The sequence below is a fragment of the Lonchura striata genome, chromosome Z (assembly GCF_050655825.1).
Source record: "Lonchura striata isolate lonStrDom1 chromosome Z, ASM5065582v1, whole genome shotgun sequence".
Classification (NCBI taxonomy): domain Eukaryota; kingdom Metazoa; phylum Chordata; class Aves; order Passeriformes; family Estrildidae; genus Lonchura; species Lonchura striata.
Window position 1 is genome coordinate 87322090 of NC_140740.1, and position 20941 is coordinate 87343030.

At 46.0% G+C, this 20941-nt stretch overlaps 1 protein-coding gene across 2 annotated transcripts; it reads left to right on the forward strand.

The window, feature by feature from the left end:
- Window positions 1-14423: 14423 nt before the first annotated feature.
- On the forward strand, window positions 14424-20371 carry LOC146763935 (uncharacterized). 2 transcript variants are annotated; one of them, XM_085566265.1, is made up of 5 exons: window positions 14424-15434; window positions 16162-16328; window positions 17954-18124; window positions 19073-19375; window positions 19810-20371. In XM_085566265.1, exons 1-2 carry the CDS (start codon window positions 14558-14560, stop codon window positions 16176-16178), a joined length of 894 nt encoding a protein of 297 aa, XP_085422391.1. In that variant the 5' UTR covers window positions 14424-14557; the 3' UTR covers window positions 16179-16328; window positions 17954-18124; window positions 19073-19375; window positions 19810-20371. The 2 variants fall into 2 exon arrangements, with proteins under 2 accessions (XP_085422391.1, XP_085422392.1); XM_085566266.1 differs by having other exon boundaries at window positions 14434-15434; window positions 16145-16328.
- The last annotated feature ends 570 nt before the right edge of the window (window positions 20372-20941 follow it).

Here is a 20941-nt window from a genome sequence, read left to right on the forward strand (position 1 = left end):
TGTTTTGCTTTTTTAGGACACATATGTGGGAGATGTCAAGGGAATTGGGAGTCTCTTCTTGGCAGCTTTCTAGACATAGGAAACTCAGCTCTTTTTCTGTTCTTTAAAGATCTGTAAAGTAATTTTTGAGGTAAAATTCTAGAATTACTTCAGCAGGATAAAATGGCGTGTGCATCAGGGGTCCAAACAGAACAGTATGAGGCCCTCTCCTGTCTACTTCCTCCATTTGCCAGTAACCTCAGAATTAATGCCTATAAAATACCAGAACCATGCTGAAGGAGACTAGAAACACAAAAGCACAAGCCTTGAAACAATTCCCTCTTACCCACTCACCCACACATGTGAAAGCAGGCTAAAATTTTGTAACTTAGAGGCATCGGCATAGATACTGTCTTGACAATTGTGCATGGAGGATTTGTAAAATCTCTTTTGAAAATGGAAACTCCTTTAAAAGTCTTCTTCCCAGGCATGGAAAGCTGCCCTTCAATCCACTGTGACATGCAGGAAAAACATCTAGAGACTCCCAAAATTATAGATGTTAGCAGTTTAGACTCTTCAAGTTAAGTCTCTTCAAATTCTTTTGCTACATGAGCTCACTAGAAGAAACAAAAATGTTTTCTATTTTTAAGAACTTGAAGTCTGTCCTGAAAATTACATTTGAATTCAAACCCAGTAACAGGGAAATGAAGGCTCAGCAAAGAGAACAGAAAATGGCCCACTGGCCTGAAACACAATTGGATTGTCAGGGACTGGGAGCACTGGCAGGTTGATAATCTGTATAATCATAATTCTGTACAATCGTAACAAATGAAATACCTTAATTGTCTCAAATTCTGCCTGGAAGTAGTTAGTACTATTTCTCTGTCATTATTCTTATAAAAATGCCATTTTATTTTCCATAAGTCTCATCAGGGAAGTCAAAACCCCTGTAAACACACAGTAACTATAAATCTCTCCCTTCAGCCTCCAGAGCTCTAAGCATTTAGACACACTAACAAGCCCACACTGGAAAGGGCAGAGGAGAAAAAAGGAAAAATTAGGTTCCAGTCAATGAACTCTCCTAAAAAGTGTTTGGAGCACCACTGCTTATGCTAATAAACATTTGAGGTATCTTGTGTTGAACTTGAGGATTTTGAGCAGAAATGCAAGACCTGTCTGGTTTCCTCCTGTCTCAGTGATCAGTTCATGATTTTTATAAATATCTCTGAAAGCAAGCCTTTGCACACAGGCAGAATTATTTTCTGTGTCACAATAGATGGGAATGCTGAAACAGACTGAGTTTTTTTACACTGGCTGTGCTTTAATACATATGCAGCTAATTAAATGTTCTGTGGAAGTCACAGAGGATTTTACTTTTGATTTTTCCTGAGACCATGCCTTAGCATTTGAGCCTTAGCACAGCTTTATAAAGACACTTACTGAACCCGAAGATTCACTGTCCTTGAGTTGCCCCTGGAAACAATGGATAGGAAAAGCACTGGGCATCTTAGAGAGCATTATCTTTTCTCATTATGTCTGTTTATCAAAACAGTGAAAGGAAGGTGGACTTTCAGAAGTTTTAAGCTATTCTTCAACAATCCAACCCATTTTAACCTTTACTCCAAGACATCTGGACATTTTTCTTTTTTAGAGTAATAAAATTATTAAGGTTGGAAAAGACTTCTAAGATCATCAATCCAGCCTTCAAAAAAAACTATTTTTTTTGACAGAAGAATTTCTTAAGATGTACCACAATTTAAAAAAGACAATTAATATACTGAGCCTTCTTTTTCTGTGCTTCATCTCCCTTGAGGATTCTCCCTAGCTCCTACTCCTAGGCCAGCAATCGGTGTGTGAAAGTGTATTATTTAATTTCAATTACAATGTTAATTACAGAAGACAAGTTGTTACTGAATCTTGCACTGTAATTAATCAACCTGATATTTACTTACTCCGTTGATCACACTGGATTAAGCTGGGTCTGGACAAGCAGGGCAAGGAAAGTGAGTGACAGGAGCATTATCATGGCACACTGCCTCCCATTGGGAAAGTTCATCTTCCTTCTGAAAGAGACGCCTTCAGGGATCATGGAATTTGAATTCCCTGTGAATTTGGTGTCATCTTAGCTTGACCAGCTCTGGAGACCATATTAACCTCCTCTTGTGATTTTCAGAAAACCATTCTAATTTAGCAAGTAATTAAGGGTCACATGTAGGATAAAGAGCTAGATAAGCTTGGATTACGCACAGGAAGCTTTGTTTCCAAGGCAACCCGAGCAGAAGGGGTGTTAATGCTGAGGTCAGGCACTTAATGAACTGGGAATGGTTTCTGGCTGCAAAATGTATTCGAACTGGGCAAGGCGAACTAACAACTGCATTGCCATTTAATGATTTGATGAGAGAAAACAAATGCCTACAGAGCTACTTAGCAGGCAAATACTGAAGAAAAATCTTACAGGCGGTGGCACCGTTCTGCTAAGCGAGGTCAGGAGAAGTCCAAAACAATGACGCTTGACAAGCCCAAAATACTTCAGTCAGCACTGATGGATTTCGTGACTTCCCAGTGTGAAGGTGTCTCTGTTTGCGTCAGCTGCCGTTGCTGACACACTCACCCTGTGTTGTGTGTTCTTTTCCTCCCGAGGTTAGTCCTGCCCGGAGGTTGCTGCCTGTGGAATCGCCCTGGGGGATTTAGAACACTGAAAAGCAAGACAGCTCTTCTGAGAGCTCCGGACGCAGTCCACTCCTGGGACTTTAGACTCTGGGAATTAATCCCTCGGGGCATTTGACAGGGCAAATCTCACACACAAATACCATGCACATGGATAAAATAGCCAAACAGCTTATCTGTAGCAAAATAGTTGGATTCCGTGAAAGACATTAATGTTTTTAAAATGGATTCTTGCATTGTTTTGTTCTGTATGACGTAAGGAACAGTTGGGAATGAGATTACTATGCTTGACGAATATTAGAGAGTACAGAAAGTGGAGATGACCCACTGATACCTGCCGCTTTCTCAGTTCACTTGGACCACACTTCTGTGAGGGAAAGAATTGCACAGGCATTTTTCAAAGCTTTCTTTAAAACAAACAGGCATTCCCTGCTTTTTGGGACAATTACAGGATATTCTATAATGGCTGGGGCATTCTTGTGGCAGGAACACAGGCACCTCTAATTTTGTGCTATGCTTTTTCAAAGTATGTGGATGTATAAATTAGGGCAATTTTAGAGGCCAGCTGATCTCTCTTTTTCTTCTGTGTAGCCTTGGAATAAAAGCAGGTGATTTTACATTAGGCCACCTGGTTGCACAGTGGAAATTGAAACACACTGCTCTCTCAAATGGGAACTGTAGGACTTGTAGGACTTTCAGTTAAGGGTAAGACTGTGCTGAAGGTGAGCTGGTGAAACCTAAGCCACTCACAATATTCAAAAACAAACTAACACACAAAAAAGCCATAAAAAAAAAAAAAAACAACCATCAACCCAAACCAAGCTAAGAAACAAATAAACAAATATCCAGAAGGGAATTTACCTTCTTTGCTCACAGGTAGTCAGTAGGTAAAAAAAAAAAAAAAAAAGAAAAAAAAGAAAAAAAAAAGGTAATAGCCTTGAATTTAAGTTAAAGATTTGAAAAATGGCAAGGAGAATTTATGCAGAATATCAGGGGATATTTTGCTTTTCTTCCAACTGCCCAGTACCTGGTAAGAGGGCCAACAAGGCTATAGCCTCTCTACACAAGATTTTTTAGGATGCCATCACAGGTTTTTTGGTTGATATTTTTTGAGACACAATTTTATAATTATTCCTGGATCAAGGCTAAATCTTACAAATAATAGATGGGCATCAATTAATAAGGGGCATCATGCCTTCCACAGCCCACTTCATAAAAAGGCTAGATTTCAAAAGGATGCATCAATTGGGTGGCTAAATTCACTAAAGGAACTGCAAAGAGCTTAACATGCTTGGGAAAATCAAATGCCTTAATCCAACTTTGGCCTGTAGAAGCCTCAAGGTGGCAATTACTGATTTGATAGTGACCAGAGTCAGGCCATCTGAGATGGAATGCAGCTACACCATCTTCACTTTCCTCTTCAGTGAGAGATCCCCTTCTAACATGTCCTTCTGTGGTGCTGGATGGCTCTTTTTTATTTGAATTTTACTAGAATGAGCAGTTGGGCCATTCATGTTTATCTTTGAACATTAGGAGTTGTCAAATTTAGAATCTCTTTAATTGAATGACCCAGAAGTGAGCCATAAAAACCAGGGGAGCATCCCTGCCTTTGAACTTTGGCTTCTCTAATGCAGGCTCTGGATGAGCTGCTCATGTGATCCTCAGCAGAGTTTTAACCACCCAATTTCTCAGTGCTGCCTCTCTTCTGGTTGTGTGACAAGTCCCTGTCACTTTTCAGATGTCTCCCCCAGACTCTGAGCCTCGCCTCTGCCACCCTTTTGTTATCTCCCTTGTTTTATCTCCCCTCCCTACCTTTGCTGTTTGCTTTCTCCAGCGCATTTCTCTCTCTGCTGACTATAGGCCTTCCCTCAGCTCTGCCCAAGTTTCCATGTCCTTATTGTTTCTTTGAAGCCCTACATGTCCCAGTCTCAGTGGGGAGAGCAATATAGGGCATGATCCCTAATGCATCCCTTGATGAACCATCTGGTTCATCCATTTCATTTTAAGTGCAAGCACATCACTGCCACTTTTCTCTATTTCTGTATGTGAGCAGGAAGGAGCTCTCAGTGGGTTTGGTAACCAAAGGAATAAGTCAGGGGAAGTCCCCTCCAATTGAGTTTTACTGAGAAGAACTCTTGGAAATACCACGAAGTCCCTGTGGAACTCGGGGGGAAAATAGACACACCCACTGTCACACCCACACCAAATTCTTTGCTGTCACCCGTTGTGCTTTTTTGCCTCCAAATAAAATTCGTAAACCTATTAAACATTACCCCAAGTGAATTCTTACTGAACTAACATTTCTAGAGTGACCAAAATTGAGGAAGAGCCATTTTCATACTACAAGATAAAGCATCAGGAAAGAGACAGGGAAAAGCGGGAGGATTTCATTTCCCAGCCTCTCTTCTGCTGCTTGCTTTCTCCAGCTTTATTGATGTCAGCGACTGATGGATACTCTGCCATCTGCCACCTCTCCTGCAGGGATAGCTGCCAAATTCCCTCTGAGCTCAAAGATGAGATTTCTTGGTCCCTGATGGTAGGAGCCACATATGAGATGGCCTGAAAATGCAATCAGGTCCCACCAGAAACAAACCAAAAGATGCTCTACTCTAGCAAAGGCAATACTGATTACAAAGGTGATTTGGCACGTGGCACTCCAGGAGTTTTGCAACCACTGAATTGCTCTTTGCCTCTGCAGGAAAAAGCAGGGTTTACCAGTTTTGCATCTTTCTTGGCTGTTTTATAGTTGAACGGCTATGGGCACCTGTTTGGAGCAACTGATTGTAACTTTGTTCTCTAGGAAATTTCTTTCTAGCAGCTAGCAAGAAATCCCTAGTTTTCATGACTACCAAAAGAAAATAAGTGACCATGAAATAAAGTGAAAAGAATCCAGTTTAGAATGTGAATAGAGCTACAAGTTACCAAACATAAACACAAACCCAAGGAACTTGCTGTTTGTATACTGACTGAGTTTTCTATACACAGGCAAAAAAAAAAAAAAAAAAAAAAAAGTGAGGAAAGGAGGAGCTCTGACACTTTATTGCTCATCTACATAAATAGATAATCAAAATTGTCTTACTGAAAAGTTCATTGCCCTCTTGAGCTGACTGGAGAAGTTTCAGCTCCACTTTCCTCTTTTTGTCCAGTAGGAAACTACTTAGGAACTACTGCTGGATTTTGAAGAATTTCGAGAGCTGACTGTTGGTCCTGAGCCAGTGCCAGAGACTCTGAACCCATCATCATAAGGTAGCCTTTTCCTGGAGCCTAAAGGTGTGGCTTACTTGGACAAACAGCCTGAAAAAGCATCCTGTGCCCACATGTGTACCTAGATTGTATATAAAAAGATTCGGAAACAGCAGAGGATTGTGTTTAAAACGGGGATTTGTGCTGTCACCTTCAAAAAGCTCACAGAAATGTCTGTGTCTTTCCAGGCAACACTAGTAATACAGCAAGGCCTTTTTGTACTCTCCTTTAGCACTCAGAATACTCTCAATAGCTGGGAACTATAAAATTGGTCTTGGAAACCAGGAGCTGGTATCAACCCACGTACAGAATACATGGAAAATACAGAGTATTTAATGTTATGCTAACCCTTTTTCAGGAAATGCAGTTGGGTATGGCAAAGGCAGGACCTCTGGCTCCAGCTGTAGTGACAACATGTTTAATACTCTGATAGCAGCACTTTAAATTAAAAAAAAAAAAAAAAAGAAAAAAAGAATGCCAAGGACGCTGGCCATAGTGTGGGCATTCATTTAGTGCTGGAATTGTCCCTTTCTCTCCCAAAATTCAAACCCTCATAGCCATTGCCCTCATGCAATCATTTCCCTACTCAATTTAGTATCAAATAACAGGAGTTGGTTTAGGTTTGGGGTTTGAGGATGGCTGGTTTTGGGTTTTGGTGGTTTTTGGTTTTTGTTTTTTTTTTTTTTTGGGGTGGGGGTGTGGGTTGTTTTTGTTGTTTTGTTTTGGTTTGGGTTTTTTTGGTTGGTGTGGGGTTTTGTGGGTTTTTTTAATTTTCTTTTTTTGCTTAGCCCTCCTTAACTCCACTCATGCTGTCTTACTCTGTTTGCCAGTGCTTAAGTAGTGCTTTTTTTTAAAAAAAGAAACCAATTAGCACCTCATCAGCTTCAATTAGAGGAGACAAAAGCAGTGTAAAGATAACTCAATGAGAGGGGGTGGCACAATATCATGTAATCACTTAAGACAGCCGTGAGCATTCACTGTACTGACTCTGCCGGGCTGGGCCTATTCACCTTTTTTTGCTTCTTTCTGGATGCATTTAAGATTTTTTTTTTTTTTTTTTTCTGGGAAGCCAGGCCTCCCCGGAGTCTCAGAGTCTGTCATTCAGGGCTACCTGTTTATAGCTCAACGACCAGAAGGACCTAAACAATCCTATATTGTACGCCCAGTGCTTCCTTAAACTTAGGCCTCCACAAAGGCATGTTTTCAGAAGCTGGGCAGAATAAGTTAAAGGCTGGCTTTATGCTCATTAAGTGTTCTGCTTGTACTGTCTTCTAATTACATGGCAGGGCAACAATGTCTTTTTTTTGTCAATGGCGTTCTTTGGAGCAGTTAATTTGGTGCCTGTACTAAATGCCCCAAACATTAATTACTGTGGAAGGAACCCTAATTTCCTCGGCGGCTTTCCTCTCCATTTACTTCCCTTGTTTTCTCATAGGCTTGGATGAGCCTCTATAATGAAATTACCTCATTAATGCCTTTATTCTTTCAAAGTAATTCATTCAAGATCTACCATTTAGTTTTAATTTGATGCTGTCAAAAGCAAAAGGTGCATTCATGTCTTTGATTAGTGCATTTTTTTCCTCTCTAAAGAGTGGACAGATTTAAATTATTAGGATGGCAAGTAGTGAGTTATAATTGGATACAAGCAGCACTTCAGTGAATATTAAATGTTTTCAAAGCCTGGCCTATCTGCTCTGATGACTATTAACTGTGTCCAGCGAGTTCTTCTGTGGGGTTTGAATTAACAGCACATTAGCTACTGTGAAGTAAATGAAGTTTAATTTTGTTTATGAAAAACGTTGCAGTTGCATTTATCAACATGACATTTCCTTGTAGCAGAGCTCAGTTTGCCCCATTATCCTATCCTGACCTCATTGCTTGGTTAGTCCAGCTCACAAGGGAGCTAGCTCATCCTGTACTCAGCCTTGCAAAGTCTGTCTGGAGACCTACCTGGGCATGGCTTGGAGGATAAGACCTGGGAAACTCTAAATATTGTCACCTTAGCTGCATTTAACCACCCTGATAATTTGCTTACAGAGTAGAGGGGAACAAAGTGTGTTTATAATTAATGGGGAGTGCACAGGCATGGACTGAGCAAGGAGGATTTTACACCAGATCTATTATCTTTAAATGTCTCTATCCTTCCTCCTTTCATTCACAACTCACCTCGCAAACTACCTGAGATGCATCAGAAAAACACAGATGGCAGAAGTCTTCTTCAACATGCTTGGCACATGCAATTTAGGACTAATTACTAAGAGTTTATTGGGTGGCTGCAGTGCTCCCAGTCATCAAAGATCAGTCACATACTTTGGCCAGGACCTCTGCAGGGTCCTGTGCTCCCAGAGCCTTTCAGTTTGGAATATCTCCAAGGATGGAGATCCCTGAACTGCTCTGGGTACCTGTTGCAGTCGTTACCCGACTCCACATATTTTCCTTCAGTAATTGGCAGGGAATTATTATATATTCAATGCAAGCATTGACTGTAATAGGATAACTAGAATTTATAATATTTTATAAATAACATCTATTATAACTTTATTGTGTATTATATTTATTTTAGAAACTGATATATTTAGTGCATGTTACATAGGATACATGTATTAGATAGATATTATACATCTATTATGATTGCAATCACAAGGCACATACAGAGAAGTGCTGTTTATTTTTGGAATCTTTCCCACTTGTGCTGTAAAAGCATCTTGGGTTTGGATTACTTTCTCCTCCCAGCACGAGCAGGAGCAAACCTTTGTATTTATTTGTTCCACGATGGAGCAAGGTCGGGGGAATTTTGAAGTAATTTCTGAGTGCATGGCTTTCACCATAAACTGTGTCTCACTGCCCTCTCATGGCTAGATTATCCATGGATATCCCATTCTCATCTTCCTTAAGTTCTTACACGAATGTTCTAGCCAGCATCATCTCTCTGAATTCCTACCCCTGTCAGCACAGCCAAACACCACAACTCCATCATCCCAAAGGAACTCTGGCGTTTGCCTCTTCACCCCCACCCTTTTCCAGCAGACACGGTAGTGCCGGGCTGTCAGAAATGCCATTTTCTAGGCAGTTAGTCCCAGCAGATGGGAAAAGAGTTCCTGGGAACATGAACACAGTCCCCACGTCCCACCTGGCTGAGACCAGAGTCCATGCACCGAGAGCTGCGGGGAGCGGAAATTCTCCCCGAGAAGAATTCTCCCCTGCCCGGCAGCCTGTGCCTCCAGCCCTGGCCCTCGCACCTCTCACCTCCCGGCAAAGAGCGGCTGCCCCTCCTGCTGGCTGCTCTGGCAGCTCTGCCGACTGTGCCCAGGGCAGGTGACAATGCCGGTGGGGCACACCAATGCCGAGGAACTCGGGTTGTTTGCAGGGAGCAACCAGCCAAGCAGGGATGCTTTTGCACTGAAGGGGGACAACCAGGGACAAGAACTAAAGAGGCTGGGGCAGCACAGCCCCCAAACCTGCCCAGTCTCCAGCTGCCACACGTTTCTGTGCCCAGACAGGATGCAAATCCACACCCAGAACAACTTGGAGGGAGGTCCAGCTGCTCATCTCTAGCCATGCCCAAGCATTCAGTGCCAGTGTCTGTCAGCCCCTTCTCCTCTCTGTCCTGATGTACCAGCGCTTGAGCCATGCTGGCACCGCTGCATTGATTAAATACCCACTAACACATATTGCCAATATCAAATTTCTCTGCCTATCCAGGACAGGCCAGTTAGCTGTGTCCCGTTCTCCCACTCTCCCAACAGAGACCTCCTCATTCCACATCCCAATTCAGGGAACACCAACTTAGCCCTGGGCCGAGAAATGAAAGAAAACAAACATTCAAAAAAAACATCCCTGTCTTGAGGCTGTCCAGGCCTGGGAGAAACCCCTTCCCACCAGCCTCTTGGCTTTATCCCAGTCCAAGTAACTGAGGAAATGGCCATTCAACCCCAGAGCAGACAGGCTGTAATGTTGTCTGCACACCAAACACCACAGCCCCAAGCACCAGCCCTGGATTGCACTTCACAGCCTCAGTCAATGCCACATGGGAAAGACACGTGATTTTTCCTTTACTGAGAGACAAAAAACAACAGCAAGGGCTGTCCCAGCTGACCTGGCCCTCGTACACAGCTGCATCAGTGAATAGGATCATCCGCCATCTCTCACTCTGCTGTAGGAAAATACTGCAAGCTGTGGTTGGGTCTGTGGTTTAAAAGCTACTTTTAGATCAGCAAAAAGGTCTTTGGCTGGGACAATTCACTGAATTTATTGGTGGATCCTAAAATCCATTTCCAGGTGCATAAAAACCCAAAGGAAAATCGGAGCAAACAGGAGTTCAAGGTGCTTTGGGCACAGGTTCCCTGAACTGCAGCAAAATGGTCCCAAGTCTGCACTTAAGCTACACCCCCTGCACCTTGTGTTCTCCAGACCAGTCACCCTTCCTGAGAAGGCCAGAGAGAAGGGATGGGTCAAGGGAGCCATTCTGGGAACCCCCAGCCCCACTACCAGTGATGCTGTCAGTGCCTGCAGCCCTCACCACAATTTGTGTCACTCACTGGGTGATTCCTGATGTGGCACTTGGGGATGGAGCTGAGGGTGTCCTTGGCAGTGCTGGGGCAGCAGTTGGACCCACCAGTCTCCAAGGGCATTCCCAACCTCAGGAATTCCATGGGACTCTCCATGACTGTCCCAGCTGCACAGGCAGGCACAGGAAGCTGTTACACACAGATTATATTGCTGTGAGCCAGAGCACTCCAGGTCATCCTTGAGAGAGTGCAGAGAGCAGGAAAAAAACACAGTACTGATCCTGCTCCATGCTTTCCCAGTGGGGCATGAACACCATTTCATCCTTACCCTGAGAGCTCCAAGGAAAAGAACTACTGAGCTGGCACAGAAGATGCCACTTTCCTGACACTCTTGCCCTAGAACCACAGCTCAGCAGGTTTCTGTGGGAATCTGAATTATCTTAGTAGTTCAGAAGCTGCATGTCCCTAAAGAAAGCCCTTGGGAACAAGAAGCTTCTCACTGGCATCTCTTACTTCAGTGTACACTTGCAGTGCATTGAGACTGTTTAAATCAGAATGAAGTGACTTGGCGACAGCACAGCACTAGGTCAGGGACACTGGGAAACTCACCAAACAACAATTGACTATGGACTCTCCATTCCAATAGGAGAATGGAACTCCAGCTGTAGCATCCTCATTTCTCACAGTTCTGTTTCAAGGACTCCCCTCAGGAAAAGGATGTCACTAGTCCCACTAGCAAATACCCAAGGCAATTTTTACTCCCTACAAAGAGTAGGAATGACCAAGAACAGTTGCTGTCATAGGAAAAGCAGGGGATTGTGATGATCAAACACTTTCTCCTGTGAAGGCTTCAGTTCCTAACACCACCCTTGAGCAGCTCTGCCTCACCCACCTGCTCCAAAACAGCTCCGTGGGGCTTAGCTCCAGCTCTTTGGACTTTGTCCATCCCCACTGCTCTGAGAGGCAGCACCAACAGCACAGCAGGGGAACACCTGAACAGCTACAACCAGGGACACACCAAGGCTAGCAGGTCCTGCAGCACAGCTTCTTGTGATTCAGGACCTCTGATTTTTGGTACAGATTCACTGGAATTTATTTATATATTCATTTTCAAATATGTCCTCTCTATCTACTTTATTATATGCAGGAATATAAGAATCTCTGAAGAGACATCTGAAGGTTTTGAAAGTAATGCCATAACATTTTTATTTAGCCTCACACTTGAGGCTGCTCTGAGCCCTCCTCATCCTTACAGCTCACACCTGTTGGCTGCTCTGAGCCCTCATCCTTACAGCTCACACCTGTGGCTGGTCTGAGCCCTCATCATCTTAACAGCTCACACCTGTTGGCTGCTCTGAGCCCTCCTCATCCTTACAGCTCACACCTGTGGCTGGTCTGAGCCCTCATCATCTTAACAGCTCACACCTGTTGGCTGCTCTGAGCCCTCCTCATCCTTACAGCTCACACCTGTGGCTGCTCTGAGCCCTCATCATCCTAATAACTCACACCTGGGGCTGCTCTGAGCCCTCCTCATCATCCTCACAGCTCACACTTGGGGCCTACTCTGTGCCCTCCTCATCATCCTAACAGCTCACACCTGCCGCTGTTGCCACCCTCCAACAGCGTCTCTCCATCTCCAGCACACAGCCCACTTCTCACAGATACAGATCCAACAGAAATCTGCTACAGCTGTCGGCTTTTCTTAATCCACCTGGTTACACAATTAAAACACATACATGCACTGATGGTGATTGAAAGAAAGCTTTCCCCTGGAGAAAACAGTCCTTTTGCTGGCACACTTTGCTACACCTTTGGAAAAAGCAGAATCTGCACCAACTCCTAAGACCCCTGCCGAGGAACCCAGCCCTGCTTGGGACACCCAAAGCAGCAGACCTCGAAAAAGGAGGGGAAAAGTCAAGCTTGGAGTGGAAAAAGAGGACAGAAGTACAGCAGCCTTTAAAAATGCCTGCACGGAGCAATAGTGGGAAACAGACACATTTATTCTTTCCTTGCTTTCTGTGATGACATAAATAGGAAGCAAGAACACGTTAAACAAAAGGCAGAGCTAGGATTTTACAGGTCTTTATTTTGGCAGGCTGCATGACAAATGCCTCTTCCGGGTCTGCGACACGTTTGGGGGAATGGCAGAGAACGGAGGCAAAAGGTGCCGGGAGCCCTTTCTGTTCCCTTCAGCCCCTGCAGCTGCTCCGCTGGTTTCAGGGCACTTGCTTGGTTCGTTCCTAGAGAAAAAGGCTAGGGCATGATTTTCAAAACTACTGCCCATCCACAGTCAGAGTTTCCTACATTCCTGGGTACAAATGAGTGGATCGAGAGAGGGCTTCTTTCCAAATGAGGTTAGCCATAGCTTCCTATTCTTTACCAATAGCTGTGAAAACGAAACACTTGCCATGTTTTAGTATTCTACACACACCCCTCCCAGGGAATTTTGGGGCAGCTTTGGGTCCCTCTGCGGGACGGCACCCAGCGTGACCCCCTCCCCTCATTCGCCACCCACCCGCTCCTCCACCGCAGTGTGCGTCCCTCTCCTAGTGACCTTGGGGTGCCCCAAATGCCATCAGAGGCCCGAGGCTTCAGCCCCTAACCCTGACCCCCGAAGAAGGCACAGGACGAGTCCAACTGCCCCGGACAGCAGCCGAGCACTCCCTTTCAGCCCTTCCCACACCTCCATCCCCCAGAAAGGGACTCCGCCGCAACAAGGAAAGGTGGGGGCAGCCCCCAGAAGGCTCGAAGCTCCCGCCCCGCCTCGCTGTCGCGGGCCAGGGGCAGAAAGAGGGAGCGGCAGAGGTTTGTTTGTGTGGAGGTGTGAACACTCCAGATGCCCCTGGGGACACTGCTGGGCAGCTCTGTTCTAGCAGGACTGCACGCCTGTGCTCCCAGAGCTTCAGTTCAGAGCTCATCTCAAAACAAAGGTAGCTGAAGAGATTTTTGTTTCATACTCATCACTCTTTTTCTCTTCTGTTTTTTGTTTCGCTTTAAACAGTTTGAAAACCACAAGGATGTAAGCCAAGGGCCTCCTGTGGCACCGGATTCTGAATTTGCCACTTTGCTGAAGGGAGCCTGGGAGAGAAGAAGCAGTACCTTCCTGGAAGATGGTGTTCAGACAAAGTGGAGAGACTTGGCTTCCCGGCTCCCCCCACCTGAGCAGCTTTTGTTGGGAGTAAAGCACGTGCTGCTGTACCCGAAATCCACAGTAGAGAACTTCAGCAGATAATACTGTAGTTATCCTTGGTTTACTTTATGGCACAAGTTACAGATGACTAGGCTGCTAAAACTTAGGTTCCAGTGCTGTAGCTCTTTTCCCCCGACTAGGCTCCGAGGGTACGCAGCACCATACAAAACTGCACCTAATTTGTAAAAAAATGTAATTTGTTCTGATTATTGAAGCTGAGCTTTATTCCGTGGAATCCCAGCTGTGTGCTGCCCCAGGGCCTTTGTACAAATAGCGTCACCGGAGCTGCACATTCCTTGTGATATGTATGGGATTTTGGGGGGGTTCAATAAAAAGGAGATGCAAAATGAGGGAATTGCTTTTAGATGTAACTATTCTTGTCCTAAAGGGGCCATCAGCTCTGTCCCCAGAGCTGAGTTACGAGTGTGTGTGTTGAAAGAGCCGCAAGCCTTTAGGGGCTGCAGTTTGTGTGCCCTGTGCTGAGGTGCCCTGAGGAAATGTGTGAGCCGGAGGGAGCCGGGGCCGGGCGGAGGGAGCTGAGTCCAGCCGAACGGAGCCGAGCTCTGCCGAGCGCAGCAGCCCGGGCCGGGCGGGGCGCCGGGGGGGAGCCGGGGCGCTGGGAGGGATCCCCCTCCTGTCCCTCTCTCTACCGCTCCATGCTCCTGCCCGTATTCCCCTCGGTTATCTCTCTTTCCCCCGTTTCCATGTCCCCTCCAAACCCGGCTCCTTCCTGTCCTGTCCCTGCCCCGCTGCTCCGTTCCATTCCCCCCCTCTGCCTCCTCTGTCCACCGTCCCTCTTCCCTCCCCTGCCGGCCTTTGAATCCGAATTATAAATCAGAATGTGAATATAAATATGAAAAATATAAAAATAAAATACATTGAAATGCAGTTTAAAAGAAAAGGTTTTTTCTTTTGGTTCTTGTTGGGTTAGAGGCAGGGGTTTTTTCGTTGGCGTTCTTTTCCGCGCGAGATGTTTCGGGGCATTTGCTACCGAGGACGTTCCGCAGGGGACGGCGTCCGTTCTTTTTTGCCGCCGGCCCCGCCCGCGGCCCCGAGGCGAGCGGCGGCCCCCGACGGTTGCGTGCGGCAATGCTGCCACCTTGTGGACACAGGGCGGTACTGCAGGCCCCCAGCCAGTCCCCGGCAAAATCACCGCGACGGGGCGGGAGGGGCCAGAGCGGCCCCAAAACCACCGAGACGGGGCGGGAAGGGCGAGGGGCGGCAGCGAGCGGCGAGCGGGGCGGTGTCTGTGAGTGAGGGGAGGGCTGAAGGCGGCTCCGCGGCGGCGCCGGCGAAGGATGGCGGCGGCGAGGGCGGTTTTCTGTCCTGCGCCGGCCGCCGTCCGTGCCACCGCGCTTTAAAGCTTTCCGCCCTGCGCCGGCCGCTGTCCGTACAACAACGGTTAATCTCTATGGTTTCTGCGGACTTCCTGTTCGTCTCTATGGTTTTATGGAATTTCCGGTTAATCTCTATGGTTTCTGGAAAACTTCCGGTTCGTCTCTATGATATTATGGAACTTCCGGCTCATCTCTATGATTTCTGGAGGACTTCCTGTTCGTCTCTATGGTATCATGGAACGTCCGGCTCATCTCTATGGTCTTTGGAGGACTTCCGGTTCGTCTCTATGGTATCATGGAACGTCCGGCTCATCTCTATGGTCTTTGGAGGACTTCCGGTTCGTCTCTATGGTATTTTGGAACTACCGGCTCGTCTCTATGCTCCTGGAGGACCTCCCATTCATCTCTATGGACCGTCTCTGTGGTCGCTCCTGCGCGTGCGCGGCCGCCATGAGGGAGCGGACGCGGGAAATGTGCCAGGCGGGAGCCCAGAAAAATGGGGAAAAAAAGGTAAAAATCTGGAAAAAAGCGCCAAAAAGCGGGACGAGGAGCCCTGAATCGGGATGGGGGAACGCGGGAATGGGGAGAAAGTGACCTAAAATGGGAAAAGAGCCCAAAAATTGGGGAAGAAAGGGCGAAAATGGGATCGGGGAGCTCGGAAATTGGGGGGGGAGTGACCAAAGTCGGCGAAAGAGCCGAAAAGTGGGAAAAAGATCTGGAAATGTGGGAAAGTCGCACAGAGAAACGGTTTAAGAGCCCAAAAATGCGGGAAAGGCAAAAAAATAGGGAAAAGGCAAAAAAAAAAAAAAAAAAAAAAGAGGGAAAAGAGCCAGAAAATTCGGATCATGGTGTGGAGAGTTTTGTGGATGAGCGGCTTCGGGAGAGAGGCCATGACTACATGCAGTTAGTGAAGCGGTAGCTGAAAATTGCAGAGTGCAGCAATAGCGGATGTAGCAACAATATCACACGTCCTTGGGTGAGCTGGTTCCCAGCAGCAGAACGGTCAGCAAAGAGATAAGTGTAAGGGAAAACAAAGCAAGCAGAGGAAGCCCCAAAGGCGGGCTTGACCTGTTCTAGAGACACCAATGAGGAGCCTAAGTTTTGCAATATGCATGAGCTTCATTATAACGGGTATAACTGTACATGCGTGCTTAGAATAAACTGAAACTTGTTGACATTATAGAATGGGCTTGTCTCCCGTCATTTTTCCACACAAATAGTGACCACGACGTGATAGGCGCCACGGTGGAGTGAGGAAAAAGAGTTCAGGTCCTGATGCAGCCAGGATGGCAAAAGTGCTGAATTGAAATAGAGTGCACCGTGCCCCAGGTGACTGCAGAGGCAAGCCTGGCCGATACGTGCTGCCGACGACCTCGGAGGGCTGCAACAGCGCTGACAATAGAGGTATGGAGAGGCAAGCAGCATATGATTTATTTACTGCGTTCTTGCAGAAAAGGCAGATTAAAAACATCAATTTACATAAAGATCTGCCAAGGTTATTAACATATAGGTATGCTAAGGGGCTCTTTATAAATTCTCATACAGTACATAAGTTGTCTAAGTGGCGTAAGTTTAAAGATAAACTATAAGAAGACATTTTAGATGATGATAAGACACCCAAAAAGCTAAAAAAGTTGTAAAAGGTAGATCACAATGAGTTATTACAACATCAGGCAGAAAAAAAAGCTGCTGCACAAGCAACTTCACACTAGAGAAGAATAAAAGTTATAGCAGAGAAAATTAATTACCTAGTATTTCCATGCCACCTGCTGTGTCTACAGTGGAATTACCTCCCTTGCGACCCGTGCCTGAGGACACGGAAACAGAGTCGGGTTGTGAGCCCACGGCTCCTCCAGCCCCCCCAAACAGAGATCACCGGTTTGTCAGAGTTTGTCTGTCAGTAAATCACCCCCTAAGGCAAAGTCTGACCTAACAAAGGCTCTGGCCAGAGAGCAAAAAGAAGTTTAGGCAACTCTAACAAAAGTAAAACTAAACAAAGAAAATAAGCAAACTTTAGAACTAGCAGCAGAACTAGCTTATCCTATAATTTTTCAGCAGCAAGCAAGCAAAAGGTTACCAGCTCAAATTACACCATTAGATTAAAAAATTTTTGTCACAGTTGCAAGCTACAGTGAGTCAATTTAGAGTAACTAATAAACAAACTAAGCAAATACTAAATTATATTTAGAGTACTAATATATTGCTACCAAAAAATTATAAAAGTCTTGCTAAACTTATTTTCTCACTGCATCAGAAACTTTTATTTAGTGCACACTAGCAAGCAGAAGTTAATAAAGCTGTAGCTATGCAAAAGCAGCCTAAAGATCCTCTTCACAAAGTAACTATAGATAAATTGATAAGCTTAAGACCATATTTTCGCACCAAGGCACAAGCTATGCTAAAACCTAAAAAATGTCAAAAGGCAATGCAACTAACTCAACGAGCTATAGATCAGGTAAAAGACCCAAGAAGTTTACCAGCATATATAAAAATTAAGCAAAAAAAAAAACAAAACCAAACCTTTTAAAGCATTTATTAATAAAGCAACAACAGGAATAAAAAAAAAATAGAGTGCCTAAGTTTATACGTAAATCATTATTAAAGCAGTATGCTTTACAAAATTGTAATACTTCTACAAGAAGTATATTAAATACATTAAAAACTAATTAAACTATAAAAAATACACTAAGAAAGATAACTAGTATAGCAACAAAGCAACAAACATTTTTAGTTAAAACTATTAAAGTACTAAAGGAAAAGTTACAAAAGCAAGCAAAAGCATCACAAACACAAGTGTTAACTGCTCTTACACCCCTCCAAACATCAATAACAACCCAAGAAAGTCCTCACGGCGGCCGAATAAAATGTTTCCATTTTGGTGGGGTTTTTTGTTTGTTTTGTTTCTTTTTGGTTGGTTTTTTTTTGGGAACTAAAAAGATACTTTGTGTTCCTGGAATGTTGCATTCTACCTCTGTTGTTTTCCCAGTTAGTCTGGATCCTCTGATTACATTTTTTCCTTCACTTATTAGATGTCGTGGATATGCTGGCTGTTCTGATGGAGGGCAGTGATGGCTTAGATGAAGGAATTGGCTTATCTTTAAATGAAGACATGATTATCTAAACAGTTCCCTTCAGTGCTGTTGTCCCTGCTGCGTTAGGAGCCAGGAATATGCTGTTGCTTCAGTCTGAAAACAGAACAGGTACAGGGTTTTTTTTTTATGTTTTATGTGTAATTTCTAGCAGTGGAGTGAAAGTGGAATAATTTCTACCCTCTTGCAATAATTTTTTACCATTTATCATTTTTTACCTTGAGGCAATTTATTACCTTCCCTGCAAGCAGCAGGAGGTGCAGATTCATGGTGCTTTGTGCTCAAGAGGGGCATTGAAGCTCTGTAGGTGTTTCTGCCCTTTTTCCCTGACCCTAAAGAGAAGGGACACTGTCCCTGCATGGACAGTCTTGGCCTGGAAGTAGTTGGCCTCAGTAACACAGTGTTTTAAGGGCAGAGGAGAGGAGAGGTGGTTCCCGTGCCTGTGGGCAGCTCTTCCCGAGAGCAGGAGAGGGGACTGCATTGTTAAGTAGGAAGTGGATGCGTTTCCCAAAGAAAACCTCAGAAATTAAGCTCCAGGGGCAAATATGGCGAGGTTCTACCACCTCCTTGAGGACATCCTTAAAACCACAGGGGCATCAGCAGGGCTTGGAGCAGGACTGGCCAATCCCAGAGCACCTCACGAAGCCCTCTGTGTGTCTGTGGCAGTCGAGTAGCACCTGGGGTGTGCTGAAAGTCCCAGTTCTGAGAGAAAATTCTGTTTAAACTTGTACACGTTGGCTGGGTGTGTCCCCCCAGTACAGCTCGGTTCTTCTCTGAGGCGGTGCCTGGCAGGGTCTCTCCCTGTTAAGGGCCGGGCGTGTTTTTGGCACAACAAGTGAATGTGGATTATTTGCTTCAGCAAGAGCTGATGATGTCTGGAGGGTTTTTCAGGTACCTCAGCGGCCAGGAGCATGTGTCTAGGTCACTAGGAACACTTTTTGATCTCGTTCAGTTCTTTTCTGCGTGAGGCTCTGTGGGCTGCTGGCAAGGCCCAAAGTAAGGAAGGTTGCCCCAGTGTCCGTGCTCATGTCAATAGTTTAATTTATTTGGCTTTTCTAGGAGCAGACGTCGTGGAGGACCTTGGTGCTGTTTTCACTGGCCTCCTGCACTCTCTGAGAGAACCCCTTGCTCCCTGCGTGACGTTCCAGCTCTGTGACAAAGATCCCGAGTCCCTGAAAGCTGCTAAGTATCCTCAGCTCTACCAGTTTAACCGATACTATAGGCTCTGGATGCCCAAGCAGTCCCAGGAACCTGTGGTATGGAATCCCTGAAGTCACTGAATTCTTGAGCCAGTATTCCTATAAAATCCTCGCTGTCGACAGAGGTTACATTTCCATCAGTAACAGCGTTTTTATTGAGGAGGTAATTCTGCATCTCTTGTTGATCACGCTGGGGACACACGTTTGCTCCAGGGCTTTTCTCTGATGGCACAAGAGGTCTCTGTGGTGTTTGGGGGGCGATACCAGGGCTCAAGGCTCATACAGAGACTCCTCACCGGGCACAGCAGAGCCTGGTGTGCGCTGTGGCCTCTGTTTACAGCGCCCGGAGTTCCCCCGGGTGGGTGGAGGATCACAGGCCCCTGGGCTGGGTTTGGTGAGTTTTCTCAGCTCAGCAGTGTGAACACTCCAGATGCCCCTGGGGACACTGCTGGGCAGCTCTGTTCTAGCAGGACTGCACGCCTGTGCTCCCAGAGCTTCAGTGCAGAGCTCATCTCAAAACAAAGGTGGCTGAAGAGATTTTTGTTTCATACTCATCACTCTTTTTCTCTTATGCTTTTTGTTTGGCTTTTTAAACAGTTTGAAAACCACAAGGACTTAAGCCAAGGGCCTCCTGTGGCACCAGATTCTGAATTTGCCACTTTGCTGAAGGGAGCCTGGGAGAGAAGAAGCAGTACCTTCCTGGAAGATGGTGTTCAGACAAAGTGGAGAGACTTGGCTTCCCGGCTCCCCCCACCTGAGCAGCTTTTGTTGGGAGTAAAGCACGTGCTGCTGTACCCGAAATCCACAGTAGAGAACTTCAGCAGATAATACTGTAGTTATCCTTGGTTTACTTTATGGCACAAGTTACAGATGACTAGGCTGCTAAAACTTAGGTTCCAGTGCTGTAGCTCTTTTTCCTTGACTCGGCTCCGAGGGTACGCAGCACCATACAAAACTGCACCTAATTTGTAAACAAATATCAGTTGTTCTGATTATTGAAGCTGGGCTTTATTCCGTGGAATCCCAGCTGTGTGCTGCCCCAGGGCCTTTGTACAAATAGCGTACGGGGGGGGGGTAGGGGAACCAGAACTTCACATTCCTTGTGATATGTATGGGATTTTGGGGGGGTTCAATAAAAAGGAGATGCAAAATGAGGGAATTGCTTTTAGATGTAACTATTCTTGTCCTAAAGGGGCCATCAGCTCTGTCCCCAGAGCTGAGTTACGAGTGCGTGTGTTGAAAGAGCCGCAAGCCTTTAGGGGCTGCAGTTTGTGTGCCCTGTGCTGAGGTGCCCTGAGGAAATGTGTGAGCCGGAGGGAGCCGGGGCCGGGCGGAGGGAGCCGAGGTGTGGGAATGGGCGAATGGAGGCGGGCGCGGGCGGGACTAGGCGAGCGTGGGCGAAAGCGGCCGAAAGGGGCCGAGGAGGCGAGCGGAGCCGAGCTTTGCCGAGTTCAGCCGAGGCGAGCCGAGCTTTGCCGAAGAGGCGAATGGAGGCGAATGCGGCCGGAAATAGCCGAGCGTGGCCGAAAGTAGCCGAAGCTGGCCGAGGAGCCGAGTCCAGCCGAACGGAGCCGAGCTCTGCCGAGCGCAGCAGCCCGGGCCGGGCGGGGCGCCGGGGGGGAGCCGGGGCGCTGGGAGGGATCCCCCTCCTGTCCCTCTCTCTACCGCTCCATGCTCCTGCCCGTATTCCCCTCGGTTATCTCTCTTTCCCCCGTTTCCATGTCCCCTC